The following is a 14,890-nucleotide window of genomic DNA, read 5'->3' as shown; positions in this document are numbered from 1 at the left end:
TTAGGATGCAGAAAGTATCCAGGTTGGTGGGGTCCCTGTTTTGGTAGTTGGGTGGAGATAACCAAAGTACACGTGCACAAATCTTGTTTTGTCAGCTGGTGGTCTAAGGGGTATTAGATTTGTGTTTCTTCTGTCCTTCCAGGGGAGTTTTGTTGCTTGTATGATCACGATCCTGCGGCAAATGGATGACAGCCACTATAGCCACTATATCAGCACTTTCAAAACCAGACAAGACATCATTGTAAGTTGTCTTTGTTGGATCTGGATTATACTTCTTATATTTGGGGGCGGGGGGAAGGAAAGAAGGGAGGGAGGCAAGAAAGAGAAAAAGAAAGAAGAAAAAAGAAAGAAAAACTGAGCATCATGAGTCCAGAATTCTCTTTCACTCATCTCCATTACTTCATGGCTGTCCACAATGATTACAATAAGGAAAGGGTTGATTCTTATTTTCTCTGTCTGATAGCATTTGAAGACCTCAAAACATGTACCAAGAAGCCCTCACTCAGCCTCCTGAGTCTCTTGGATTTAGAGAGAACCTTTATTTAGAACCATTTGAGAGATCTTTCTTGTTCTCAGAAGAGAACCTCATTTTCAGAGGTAGTAGTTATGCCATGGCAAGGATTCTGGGAGGCGGATATGTGCACAGTACTGCTTCTAAGATGTGGTTGGTGTCATCTTTTTCAGTATTCCCTGGAAAGGGAAACAAGAAGAGTTAATACTTGCCCCTTACAATATCTGTAAGATGATATTTGCCCCCTGACAAATGTCTGTCACCTTCAGTTGACAATATTGTATTCTCTTTTGTTTTAAACAAGAAAATTGTTCTCATAATGACTGTTTAGCATACAACCAAAAGTTGCCTAACAGGCAAAGCTGGGCCTCAGGTGCTTCCCCAGGATCCTCTCTTTAGGGAGTTGTTAGTGACTATTAAAAAGTCCCTGAAAATATCATCTTATCTTGTAAAGCAGTGAGCCGGACACAGCTGGATCAGCAACTCAGTGACCCATTGTACTAGTCCTTGTGGTGGACCATCTCCCACCATCCGTGCATATTCCAGTCTTCTTTAGGCTCTAGATTTTCTACTTTCTGCCTATATTATACTGGTAGGATGTGGCCTGTACACCTGAGGATATCCAGTTCCGTTTCTGCCAATAGCCTTCCTTTCTGAGAGGTCCACATGATGGAAGAAAACACAAGGAACTGCAGAGAAAATGCTAAGTAGTAGTAGTAGTAGTAGTAGTAGTAGTAGTAGTAGTAGTAATGGCAGTGGGAGTAGGTCCAGTGATGAACCATGTGGTTTAATCTGGAGGCCTTCATGAACCTCCGCTTAAGCCATGCTCTGGCCTGCAGCATGGTACAGGGACTCATAGCAATATGTAGTTGTGCCCACAGAGACCAAGTGCAAGAGAATTAGGAACAGAGGAAGGGAGGGAAGAGGTGGAAGTGGGGGGCTAGCAGCGTGTCCCCTCCATAGGCAGTAGGTATAGTGGGTTTAAGAACACAGACTTTAAAATATCCAGATCTAGGTTTGAATTCTGGCTATTCTGTTTCCTTCTGTGAAATTTTCGGCCAGCTATTTAACTTCACTAAAGCTCAGGTTCCTTGTCTATAAGATCATACCTATTTTGAGGGTTAATGTAAATGAGTATCAGTTGAATCAACACCTGATAATTACCGAGCTCTGTGTTTGGCGTGTAGTTGATGCCTATGAAGACTAGCTATTTATAATAGTAATTTTATTATTGTCATATAAAATAAAGTTAACATAAAAATAGTATAGTTATTTTTTAAAAATTTCCTTCAGAAAGTTAAGTAGAATAAGGGAACTTATACTAAATTCAAGCTCTTGACAATATAGTTCCATTAAGTAAGCAGACAAAACAGTACATTCCAGAACAATGGTAGGCTCTTTCCCCTGTATTATCTAATTAAAAGAGGATTATTATCCCCATGAGGAAACTTGTCATCAGGGGCAAGCCTTCAGGGTACAGCTAGGCCATTGACTTCCAGCGAATTGTCCTTTTCCTCCCTCTGCCTCTGAGTAAATCATTTGGCAGAATTTGGGAAGTGGGAGATAAAGTAAGACCTGGGATAATCTGTGAATTACCTTTCTTATACGCTATTTCCAATTAATTTAGATTCCCAAGAGTTCAATGTAGAATCGGCATCAGAAGTGGATAACTGGCATCTAAACTTAATTCTCGCTTCACAAATCACAAATTCTTACTGGTTTGAGAGAGTCAATAGAATAATTAATATATGAGACTATGATGAAACATTTTAAAACTAAGGAAATATGTGTATGATTTGAGAATTGAGGATAGAAAAGTTGGACTCTCCATTGAACTGGAGGAAGAGTCAAGCATGGCACAGACTTCAGAGCCCGGACCATTCCCACTCCTGTGCTGTGTGGCATCCAAAGTGCTGGAAGTTGGCCATCATGCCCACCATCTCAGAGGAACATCATTAGAGATCGAACCCAGGCCGCCTACTTCCCAGCTCCCGCCTTCCTTCTGCTACATGATGTAATTCATAAGATAGAACTGTGCGGTTTAGTGCCAGAGGGATTGGCCTGGATTTCCAACTTAGGAATCCGAGTGGAAAATGTCTAAATTTAACTAACTAATAAATAAAAAGCTTTCAAAACTTTTAGCTTTGAATTTTAGTCCAGAATGTTCTAAGTTGCTTTTTGATCACAGCCCCCTTTTGAATACAAGAGCTGTTTTCCGGACACTTTGCTGTGTTCTTTTGTTATTAGTTATTACTGTCATCACGACCCACTGCCAACTATTGCTGTTTAAGGACCCTTCAGGACCCTTCCCCCAAGCCACCCCTGGGAACATTCCTGGAATCGGAGGCATAATGACTTTGCTTTTTATTTATAGTGGTTTTCTTCTGTTCTAATAATAATAAAGGAGAATTGGACTCAGAGTTATTAGAAGTATCACAATTTCCGGCAGATTCATTTTAAGTGCAGTAGATGTGTTTGGACAAACTTGGCAGCAGAGGACTAAAGATATCATGGCTCTAGATTTGGGGTCCAGAACCCTGAGTTCCCTTTCCTGCTCTCCCACTGCCCAGCTTCTACAGCCTGAAGCCAGTCTTTTACCTTTTCACAGACTCAATTTTATTATTTCTAAAATGTGGACAGCCTTTTTGTTCTTGTCAGATCCTTAAAAACTCTTATTTTTTAAAAAATATTTTATTTACTCATTCACAAGAGACACAGAGAGTGAGAGAGGCAGAGATAGAGAGGCAGAGACATAGGCAGAGGGAGAAGCAGACTTCCTGTGGGGAGCCCGATGCAGGACTCGATCCCAGGACCCCAGGATCACGACCTGAGCTGAACGCAGACGCTCAACCACTGAGCCACCCAGGTGCCCCCCCCCCCAAAAAAAAACCCCTTATTAAAAAGCTAGGCTATAATTATGGGCAAAGGACATCTTGTTCTCATGCTGTCCATGCTCCCTCTTGTCACCTAGTTCCCCCCACCCCAAACATTCCTCCTTTGTTCTCTGCAGGACTTCCTCATGGAAACTTTCATCATGTTTAAGGATCTGATTGGAAAGAATGTGTATGCCAAAGACTGGATGGTCATGAATATGACACAGAGCAGGTGAGATGGCCCAGGATCGGGCCTGAGGCATTTGACTCTGAATCCTTGGCTTTCATGACCATGACCAGTAACCTGACCTTTGGAAAATGCTGTTGAATCTCTTGGGGGGACATCTGGGCTCTATAGAGTAAGGAGCCTCCTGTGGCTATGATGCCGGTTCTGGACTTGCATTCTTGCTTTTCCCCTGGGCTGTTGGCAGCTGCTCTGCTTCAAGCTCCCTGCTCTGGTGTAGTCTCTTGATTGCCCTCCATCCTCAGTCTCGGCTCTCCCATAGCGCCCTCCCGTGGTTCCATGTGGCCTTCATCATCATGCCATGCAGAGCCTCTGTGGCCTGGCTCACCGTGCTTTTCTAGCCTTACCTTCCAATATTTCACTCCATAGACAATGTGTGCTACAACCAGAGTAGCCTCTTCTCCATCCCTGGACGTGTCCCATGTTTTCCCTTGGGCTGCATCTTCCTGCTGCGGTGCCTTCCCCACAACCTCCAGCTGTCAGCTTGCCACCATTCAAGGTCCTCTCCAAAGGAAGCCTTTCTGACCTGGACATGGCATTTTCCTCCTTTAATGTCCTGTACCTCTTTGACACCCCCTCCACCAGATTGTCCATATTCTTTGTGGGGTCACGGTTAGATTTACATGTTGCAAGTAACAGTGCTTAAGCACTGGCTTAAAAGAGAGGGTTCCTGGTCTTAAGGACATTCGACAAATACTTGATGAATAGGAGCAAAGTGAACCGAATATATATATATCTTTTCAAAGTTTCAGAATTTTATATATATATATATATATATATACACACACACACACACACACACATATATATGAAATAAGATTTCAAAATTATATATATACAGATAATCACAATTCTCTGTGAACTTTATTAATAAAGTAAATCATCAGAGATACAGATGTAGTGAAATGACAGGACACCCCAGTCCCCAGTGTTTATAGCAGCAATGTCCACAGTAGCCAAACTGTGGAAGGAGCTGGGATGTCCTTTGCCAGATGAATGGATAAAGAAGATGTGGTCTATATATACAATGGAGCATTACTCAGCTATCAGAAAGGATGAATACCTACCATTTGCAACAACATGGATGGAACTGGAGGGCATTATTCTGAGTGAAACAAATCAGTTGGAGAAAGACAACCATTATATGGTTTCACTTATACATGGAAGATAAGAAATAGTGAAAGGGGTTATAAGGGAAAGGAGGGAAACCTGAGTTGGGAAAAATTAAAGAGGAAGACAAACCGTGAGAGACTCCTAACTCTGGGCAACAAACAAAGAGTTGCAGAAGGGGAGGTGGGTGGGGAGATGGGGTGATTGGGTGGTGGGCACTAAGGAGGGCACTTGATGGGATGAGCACTGGGTTTTACACTATATGTTGGTAATTTGAATAAAAAATAATTAAAAAATAAATTATCCTAAGAGTTATTAACATACCGATTTAGAAAAATCCTTCCCAACTACATGCAGACAGATTAAAGAAAAACTCTCATCAGTATCGCAAAACTTGAAAAGGGAAGCATGGCAGTAGAGTGCAAAGAGCCCTCTCTGAGGCTCAGGAGACCTGGTTGATCACCTCAGCTATACCCTCCAGGGGCTAAATTGTGATGCAGCCTTGAGTGGCTCGTGGAGTCAGTTCTAGAAACTTGACTTGAATGTCCTCTGCAGTCTGTTCTGGTGTTGGTCCCTGATGACCTTTACAGAGCTAAAGGTTTCATGTTGCTGAGTCTAGGTTTGGTTTGCTTTGGTTTTTCACGTAGGTAGGAGATGTTCTGAAGAGCAGAAAGTTGCCTTCTTCATCTGGTATTTCCTTCCCACAGGGTTTTCCTCCGTGCGATAAATCAGTTTACTGAGGTTCTCACAAGGTTCTTCATGGATCAGACAAGCTTTGAACTTCAGGTAAGCATCTCCTCACCTAAGGGGTTCCTTGAATTCTCAGTCATGGTGAGACAATTGTGGCATTTTGGAAAACATCACTTCAAGTTTTATCGTTTTCAAATGCAAACAGTTTTCCTGTTTTTTTCTCCTTTCCCTAAAGCACACATTCCTATCACTCTCCTCCAGACAGAATCAAGTTGATTTTTTTTTCTTTCTATGTAACTAATACAGGTGAAAAAAAAAAAAAAAAAGGTAAGAGTAGAAAATATAGCTAAGCAAAAAGAAGTAAATTGAAATACAAATAGTTCTACCTTCTGCTGTGAACATAACACAAATACACATAAACGCATGTGCTTGCAGATGGGCACGCAGACATTCCTCTGCCTGCAGGTGGTTTCATTTCTAAGCAGAGATTCACATACACACTTGTGTGAAAATCCAAACTGGGTTGAAGCAGGTGACTCCTAGCTCCATCTTCATCCATCTAGCAAATATTATTTATTTGCACAGAGCACCATTTTAAGGCCTGGTGAAGGTAGACAAGTTCCATGCTCCGTGCTTCAAACATTTTGTTGGTGACCTGCTTTTGCTGTGTCATGTGGCTTTGTTTATATCTGTGGGACTTTAAAAGTGGAGAGTCCTAAGAAGAGGAGGTTATATATGCATTTATATATACATATGTATGTGTGCGTGTATATATAAGCTAAAATGGAGTACCTATATTTGCTAGTTAGACATTATATATATATATAATATATATATATATATATATATAATATATATATATATGCCAAAATGGAATCAAGCTGTGCAGTTCTTTGGCAACCTATTAAATTTAATTTTTTTCTATCATCTTTTCAATGATACTAAATATTCTCACAATATTATTAATGGCTGAGTACAGTCTGTCATGGCCAGACCATGATTTATTTAACCAAATTCTTCTTATGAACATTTAGATTGTTTCCATCTTCTGTTATTTAAATAGCACTGTGAAGGCCTTCCTGGCTTTAAATATTTTTAAATACCCATGGTTATTTTGCCAGGATAAAGTCCTAAAGTATTTACTATTTCAGAAGTTTGGCAGGATTTTAGGGCTTTTGATACATATTGCCAAACTACTTACTATAAATAGGTGCACTTCCTGGCGGCAGTTTTGCCCTATCTCAGGAGTAAAGACAAATATAATAGTCTGGATTAAAAAAAACCAAAAAACTTAATAGTAAGTGTTAACATTTTCAGAGCTGAATAATTGAAACACAAGAAAGAAAAAGAAGCCTGGTGGATTTTATTTTGCTTTTTTTCCTTAATCCCTGTGAGTAAATTTCTACCATGTGGCATCGTTTTACTCTGACCCTTATTAATGTTATTTTCCATTTCTTTTCACCCACACAATCAATTTTGAGCAGCTCTGGAACAATTACTTCCATTTGGCAGTAGCCTTTCTCACCCATGAATCCCTTCAGCTTGAAACCTTCTCTCAAGCCAAGCGCAGCAAAATTGTCAAAAAGTAAGTGTCCTCTTAAACTTGCTTATGATTGGGAAGGTGATTTTTCCATTTCTTTTCAGAGCAGGGTTTTTGGTATCACAGAAATGAACTATTCAGGGGCTCCCCATGTTGTTAGTGAGATGTGTCTTAATGTCATCATTTAATAGACTTCAAATTTCCTCGGATCATGTCTCTTTTCAACCCATCAGTCGTCAAAATTTTAAATATTTTATTTTTTAAGGCTTTTAAAAGATTTTTAAGATTTTATTTATTTATTTGAGAGAGAGAGAAAGAGAGTACAAGATGGGTGGAGGGTCAGAGGTAGAAGCAGAGTCCCCGCTGAGCCAGGAGCCAGATACGGGGCTCAATCCTGGAACTCCAGGATCATGACCTGAGCCAACAGCAGACACTTAACCAATTGAGCCACCCAGGCTCAGGCACCCCCATTGCAGTTTTTTTAAGTGGCATCTATACTTGGAGAGGTGCTGAGGCTGGCCAGTACTCCCACCTCCATCCAAGAACAGCTGCCCATCTGCTGGCAGCTTACCCAAATTGCAGGCGCAACGCCTCTCCCACTCATATTTCACAAAGCAGAGTTCTTTGGCCCCACTCTGTACCTCTCAAGTCACTTCAGCAGAGGAGCCAAGACTAACACATCCCCTAAAAATGCCCTCCAGATTCCTGGCTCAGAATTCAACATGGACATATGTCCAGGAGCGATGAGAGATTTAGGGAAGCTTTTCATTGCTTTCCTTTCCGGTCTGTTTCAGAGTTCATGGAGAGCCTGGAAACTCAAAAGGCTGTGTAGTTAAATAGAACATGAGAAATTTATCATTTAAAGGCTATGAAACTTGAGCTCTGTTCCCTTGCCAAGATGTCTGAGATTCTAGGCAAACTCTATGGTATCTGTCTACCCCTGGTTTCTCCCTAAAACACAGATTGGTGGCTAAGAGATTGAGATTTAAATCTCAAAGATAAAAGTAAAACTGGTTTTCCAGATTTCCCTACGGGGTGGGTATGGAGAGAAAATAGATTTTTAAGATGGATATCTTAATCTTAGACTATCGTAAATGACATAACTTCTTTCAAAGATGGATTTGATTTTGGTTAAACACTCAAGAGTGAAGTTAGTTGACACCACGTCTGGTAAATAAAGTGGTTAGTTAGGATTAATGATTCTGGTTTTTTGTTTGTTTGTTTGTTTTGTTTTTTTGATTCTGGTTTTGATCAGAGAAAAATGTGACTAAGTACAGGTTGTATAAAATATATATGGTCTATGGCCATACCACCCTGAACACACCTGATCTCGTCTGATCTTGGAAGCTAAGCAGGGTTGGGCCTGGTTAGTACTTGTATGGGAGACCACCGGGGAATACTAGGTGCTGTAGGCTTTTCTTTGGGGCACCTGGGTGGCTCAATGGTTGAACATCTGCCTTCGGCTCAAGTCCTAATCCCAGGCTTCCCAATGGGGAGCCTGCTTCTCCCTCTGCCTTTATCTCTGCCTCTTTGTATGTGTCTCTCATGAATAAATAAATAAAATCTTAAAATAAATAAAATAAAATACATATGCATGTGAGCAAAGATGCACGTTGGGAAAAACATTTTTACTAATGTTACAGAAATATGAATAAAATTTTTTCAGGAGTTCTCTTATTTTTATAAGTAGCATCAACAGTGGTCTTAATAAACAATAGTAGTTATCATATATGCTTATTATGTGCCAGACATGAACTATATATGCTTACCTAATATAAATAATAAAATTAAGTATTTTTGTTGGAATGTAATAGTAAGAAAAGTTTGTTTTGTTTTTGTTTTGTTTTTGTACAAGAAGCCTTTACATAAGAATTTTATCCTGGGGGGATCCCATCACCCATTTAAACCTGCCTTTGGCCCAGGGCATGATCTTGGAGTCCCGGGATTGAGTCCTATGTCGGGCTCCCTGCATGGAGTCTGCTTCTCACTCTGCCTGTGTCTCTGCTTCTTCCTCTACCTGTGTCTCTGCCTCTCTTCCTCTGTGTCTCATGAATAAATAAATAAAATCTTTCTTTTAAAAAAAAGAATTTTATACTGGTTTCTAAATTTACAAAGGAGGAATTTGAAAAAAAAAACGTTTAGTGCAATGAGTAGAATATGTAGAAACATGATTGTAGGATGGGCCATAGGTCCTTACTAGAGATCCCTGGGAACATTGGCCATATCGACTTTGACCCGCTCTATTTCTAGTTTTCTTGGCCCCCAGCTTCTGTGGTTGTGGTTGGGGTAGCCTCAGGCCTATGTATTCTTTAAGAGAGATCCAGGTGATTTTGATTCTTCTCTAGTCATTAACCACTGTCTAAATCAACGTTTCTCTCTCTCTCTCTCTTTTTTTCATCATCGACTCCTATAAGGAAACCTTTCAGAATTGTTTTTCTAATCACACCACCCCTGAAATATTAATACCATATATATACATGTTTATAAACATATCTGTTTATGTACTCTGTGTATATTTGTACTTCCTACACAAGAACAGTAAGCCTTCTGTGCCCCAAGGACCCTACAAGGCTGTGTAGTTAAATAGAACATGAGAAATTTCTCAACTGATTAGGTATATCTAGAGCTTCTCAGTGTGAGTACTCTGAAGAACATAGTGGTATGGATGTGGGTTTCTCAGATAAAAATGTATAAAAATCATGTTGGTTAGACATCAGTCACATAGCCATGTACATCATGCCTCATTCATCTTCCTTTTCATTACTGCTTGTTATGCTTTGTTTCTTTGCTTAGCAGTGGCCAGAATACTCCTCACCCTTCTCTCTTCGCTGTTTGACAATTTCATTTCTCAGTTATTTTTCAGCATTTGCATTTGGCCCCCTCCTGCTAGTAAAGTCCCCTCTCCATGTGGCCCATTTCTTTTTGGGGGCTTCTTTTGGTATTAACTGTGTCTCTTAGAGTGACCTAGCCTCAGGCCTGTCTTAAATGTGACCTAGAGGAGCAACAGGCTATTTTTCCTTGCCTCATCATTTTAACATATGTGCTCATTTCCACTGCAGATCTTTCTCTTGTTTATGATCTTCTTCCTAGATATGGGGACATGAGAAAGGAAATCGGTTTCAGAATCCGTGACATGTGGTATAACCTGGGTGAGTGTATGACCTTGAACCTGCCCCTGCACAACTTCTGTGTCATAAGCATCCTACCATGGGTTCTCTTGGATTTTAATTCCCAGTAACCCCAAGATTGATTTGTCTGTCTAGAAGTGAAAGTTGACTTGTAGATCTTAGATTATGACATCCACATGTTGTCAGAATATGATACTTAGTCACTCGCTTCTGAGTGACTTGATTTGATTTACCCACATGACCTTTTCCTGTTCTGGCCCTGTGGAGGAACATGGTGACACTTGACTTGCAGTTGAAATCACTTTTTAATATCCTCACTTACTTTCATTTCAGGTCCCCACAAAATCAAATTTATCCCCTCTATGGTGGGTCCCATTCTAGAGGTCACACTGACCCCTGAAGTCGAGCTCCGGAAAGCCACTATCCCCATTTTCTTTGACATGATGCAGTGTGAGTTCAACTTTAGCGGAAACGGCAATTTCCATATGGTAAGAAGTGGTAGAGCTGGAATCTTCTGAAGGCAAAGATAGTCAGCTCTGACTTGCTTCCTTTTAATATAGAGAAGCAGTAGCCCAAGTAATACTAATCCAAGTTGGTCTAAAAACTATTTACTTTCATTTTGTGAAGCAATTAAGAGACAGAATTGACATATCCCATGGCTGAGAAACGATGTTTTTCTACATGCGTTTCCTAAAACAGCTCTGCATCTCTGGGTAATTAAAATTTGACATCACCCATTTTAAACCTGTCTGTTGCAGTATAGCTGTGAATATACAGTATAATGCCACAGATTAGGGGAATGATGCTGTGGTCATCTCTTGTTTTGAAGTTTCCCTCAGTTTATATGATCTGTCTCTTTATGCCTCAGTTTCTTTATCTATCTAGCATATTGGTATTGAAAGGAAGATTTTGTAGCTGTGAAGCTCTGCAAAAGTAAATTCCACTGCCAGGGCTTAGACAAGAAAGAAAAATAAAATAGATAATTAGAATCATTAAGGTTTGTCAAAACAGAAAATTAATATCTGGGTTTTTTTTTTTTCCTGCAAATGTAAAGCAAAGGACACAGTAATGTGAGACTTGTTTAGAGAGTTTCTGTCGGACCCTAGTACATGATTAACAGATGACAGGAAGCATGATCTTCCCCTATACCATGTTGGAAAGCATTCACAGTTCAACAAAGGAGTTGTGTCGAGTCTAGAAAGGTTGGCTGGGTGTCTTGCGTGTCCTCTTCTACGGACACCAGGCATTCTCCTGTGAAATTCTGCTTCTGCTTTCAGTTTGAGAATGAGTTGATCACAAAGCTGGACCAAGAGGTAGAAGGGGGCAGAGGAGATGAACAATACAAGATCCTTCTGGAAAAACTGTGAGTATTTCAGAAACAAAGCTTCAAGTTGACGCATCATTTAATGATGGAGGGAAGCAGGCTTCTGCTGTGCTTACAAACCAGTTGAGTAGTCCCAGAAGCACAGGGGTCACCACCACAAATGGTCCTCGGTGGGATTAATGGAGTTTACACCGTCCACTGCTGACGTTTGTTTGTCTGATGTGAATCAAATGTCCATGTTTTCCTGGCCAGCCTGGCCCCTCGAGAACAGAGCAGATGGAAGAGGGGGGGGGAGGTACAAAGCGATGGCATTCTGCCCATGTTTGAATCGCTGAACTTCGCCAAAGGTGCCAGCGCCTCTAATTATGGCTTCAAAGCACCAATTTAAAGGAGGAAGGAAAAAACATTTCAAAGTCCACTTTACGTTTAAAAATACCATATGCCCCATCGAGGGCCTCTGAGAACACCTGTTAGATCTCTAGCCAGGTTGGTCTTTGCACTGCCCTACCCACCTCGCCCACATCTAACGTTCTTCTTCCCTCCTTTGCTCACAGTATCACCGCCACTCCCTACCCACCCACACATACCACACACACCCCTCCTGGCCTCTGAATTCTCCTTTGCGCATGTGGGGTTACGATATAAAAAGGCAGTTAAAAGCACTTGGATGTTGGCATTAGACAATCTTCAAATCTCGTTTAGCAGAGTGTCTGTTACCAAGTCCATGCTAATGGAGTGTCGCTGCTCAGGGTTTGTGCTGGTCACTGCTGCCATCCTCAAGAAAGGACCTTCGTCCTCCGTGGTGCTCACTACCTAGACTACTCATTTCTCGTGTCCTCTGAGCCTTTGTGATACTGACCAGCTGTGGCACCTGTTGATTGGGTTTATGCCTCTGTCATTTTGTTGCCCACCTCTTTCCAGGGAGTGGCATGTGCTAGAGTATGCTTGGGGACAGGGAACTCCCAACTCGGTTTTCTTTTTTGTTTTTTTAAGATTTTAGGAGCCAGCACACTGGATGCTGAGAAATGGAACGGAGTTGATGACTCAGCTATATTTTGAAGAACCAGAAGTCTTTCTGATTTTTCTTTTAGTGGATGACAAGACCTGTTCATTGATCTTTTCATCATGTTTCCATTAGGTCTATGTGTTTGTGTTTCAAACCTTCCCACATTATGATTTTTATATTCAGATCTTGTACAGGAGTCAAATGGGAAAATTATATACATTATATATATATATATATATATATATATATATATATATATATATATATACAAAAAAATTTACAAATGATGAACTACCCCTATTTTATTCCCAAGATGAGTTTTCTCTGTAATTTTTTTTCCTTCATTCTTCCTGAATCACTAACTCAGAAAAATATGACTATATGAATCTCCAGTGTTCAAGAGTAATCCTAAAGTCTGTGCTAATTCCTTGGACCCATTTCTTTCTCTTTTTTTCTCTTGTTCTCCAAGTTTCCTTCTAGTTGTCAAATCTAAGAAGCCCCTGTAGAATCGTTTTGCTCTATTTGGGTCCAACAAGAGAAGATTTAGCTCAAAAGTTTATCCTCAGCTTATTTATTTATAGTTTTGCATTTTTGTTGTTGTTAAATAGCAGTTTTGTCTGAAGAGGCACGTGTGTGCATGTGCACTAGATTGCTAGGGTCCTCTAGGTTGGGCATTGATTCAAGGCTTTCCAGAATGCCCACAGGATGCCCTGAAGTGCTAGGCTTTAGGGAGAATAAAGACATAAAAAGATGGATCAGATAGCATACACAAATCTTTTGGGCAAAGACAAAAGCAGAAAATAAGTACAGATAGAGCTTCAAAGATGGGCATTGCGGGCTGGGATTCTAAGTGACAATGGGACTTGAGCCAAAGCCCTGAAGACAAAGCAGAACTTGAGTCACTAGGAGGTACAGCAGAAGCCAAGCCGTGGGATAGGACGATGTTACAGGAAGGGTGTGTATTTCCTAGTCTGGCGCCACCTGCTGCTAGGCCCTTAGACGGTACTCATTAGCTGTACTGGAATGCCAGACAGTATGGAACATGGCTATTTATCTACGCTTCCACCCTTCCAGGCTCCTAGAACATTGCCGGAAACATAAATACCTCTCCAGCTCTGGAGAAGTGTTTGCATTCCTGGTCAGCAGCCTGTTAGAGCACCTCCTGGACTACAGAACCATTATCATGCATGATGAAAGCAAGGAGAACCGCATGAGCTGTACTGTGAATGTGCTGGTAGGTGCCAAGCCCCCAGGTTGGTGAGAGGGCACTGCTGGGTCACCCCTGCAAGCATAACTCAGTTCTGAGTAGTCTGAGTAGACCTCACAGACTCAAAGGTATCCTGGGGCCACCTCAGTGGAGTCTGTGTCCTGCTGAGTCCAATTGGGACTGCTGACTCAGCTTTGCATTCGGATATCAGTTCCCACAGACATAGGGATGAAGAGTGAAACAAAAGGTCTTGGCTCAACTCTTACTCAAAAGCCACCCTTCATGTTTTTCTCTTCTTGTTTATATGTGGTTGCTTTGTTGTTGGAGATATTGGGCATAGACAAATATGCTTCAGAAACACTATACCGTGAGGAGAGAGTCTATGGAATACTCATGGTATAGAACTCTGTGGTCTTGCCTTTCCCTATATATGCAACTGGGACCACAGACCTCAGAAGTTTAGGCTGCCATGCATTCCTCTGCTTAATATAAATGAAGAGCCTGATTCCACTGACTCCTTGAAGAAGAAAAGAGACCATGAGTTGACTCGAGTATCAGTTGGCTCTCTGTTCACATAGAGGGTTTCCCTCACATTTTTCAAATGCATGGTCCTAAAAAAATTCTTCAACTTACCTTTATAAATGGTCCCTCCCTTTCTTTGTGGGGGTATTTGTTAAAGGGAGACAATAACCTTTGGGAAAATGACACTATTGAAGAACGGAAATAGTGATTTGGCCATTCCCATAGCTAGCTTCTCAATAACCTTTGACTTACATTGGTATTTTTGCTCCCCCTTTTTTTGGTAGAATTTTTATAAGGAAAAGAAGAGAGAAGACATATACATAAGGTAAGCTGGAGGAGACTTCTGCTTTTGCCATTTATGTCATGGCTTTTTTATTTATTTCTTCAGTAAGCAAATACTCAGTCCCCACACCATGCTTGCTCCTTTGAGAGACACCAAAAGTATATGAGATGCCCCCTTCCCCCTGAAAAGGCCAACTCTTTGGACAGATACATGAGTACAGTCTGAGGGGGTGCAGAGGGAGGATGGTGTTGGGGTTCTGGGGAAGGATAGAAGACCTGCCAGAGCAGTCAGGAAAGGCTGCATAGGGCAGAGGCATAGATAGACATGGACCTGTCAAGGACTGTCAGCGTGGGGTGCCGGAAGCCCTGAGCATGAAACAAACTTGGACTTGAACTATATGCACTTTCTTGAGGAGAGGTTCCATAGCTCTTATGAGCTTCCCAAAGGGGTCC

At 41.1% G+C, this 14,890-nt stretch overlaps 1 protein-coding gene and 1 non-coding gene across 5 annotated transcripts in view; both read left to right on the top strand.

The window, feature by feature from the left end:
- The window catches only part of DOCK5 (dedicator of cytokinesis 5), a 209,217-nt gene that overhangs the window by 156,159 nt on the left and 38,168 nt on the right, over positions 1–14,890 (top strand). For 3 of the 4 annotated variants that reach the window (XM_072796235.1, XM_072796234.1, XM_072796236.1), the window contains exons 28-36: positions 143–241; positions 3,522–3,616; positions 5,446–5,524; positions 6,913–7,013; positions 10,059–10,117; positions 10,430–10,584; positions 11,374–11,459; positions 13,501–13,660; positions 14,440–14,480. In XM_072796235.1, the coding sequence (XP_072652336.1) occupies positions 143–241; positions 3,522–3,616; positions 5,446–5,524; positions 6,913–7,013; positions 10,059–10,117; positions 10,430–10,584; positions 11,374–11,459; positions 13,501–13,660; positions 14,440–14,480 (875 nt within the window). Of the gene's footprint in view, positions 1–142; positions 242–3,521; positions 3,617–5,445; positions 5,525–6,912; positions 7,014–10,027; positions 10,118–10,429; positions 10,585–11,373; positions 11,460–13,500; positions 13,661–14,439; positions 14,481–14,890 lie in introns of those variants that run through there. The other variant, XM_072796237.1, reaches the window with a different exon arrangement.
- LOC140616647 (5S ribosomal RNA) lies at positions 8,265–8,383 on the top strand. Its single transcript, XR_012017064.1, has one exon. It is a non-coding gene; the product is annotated as a 5S ribosomal RNA (ribosomal RNA).

Source organism: Canis lupus, chromosome 24, assembly GCF_048164855.1.
Source record: "Canis lupus baileyi chromosome 24, mCanLup2.hap1, whole genome shotgun sequence".
NCBI classification, from domain to species: Eukaryota; Metazoa; Chordata; class Mammalia; order Carnivora; family Canidae; genus Canis; species Canis lupus.
The sequence above is the reverse complement of the archived record's forward strand: the minus strand, read 5'-3'. Positions and strand labels throughout refer to the sequence as shown.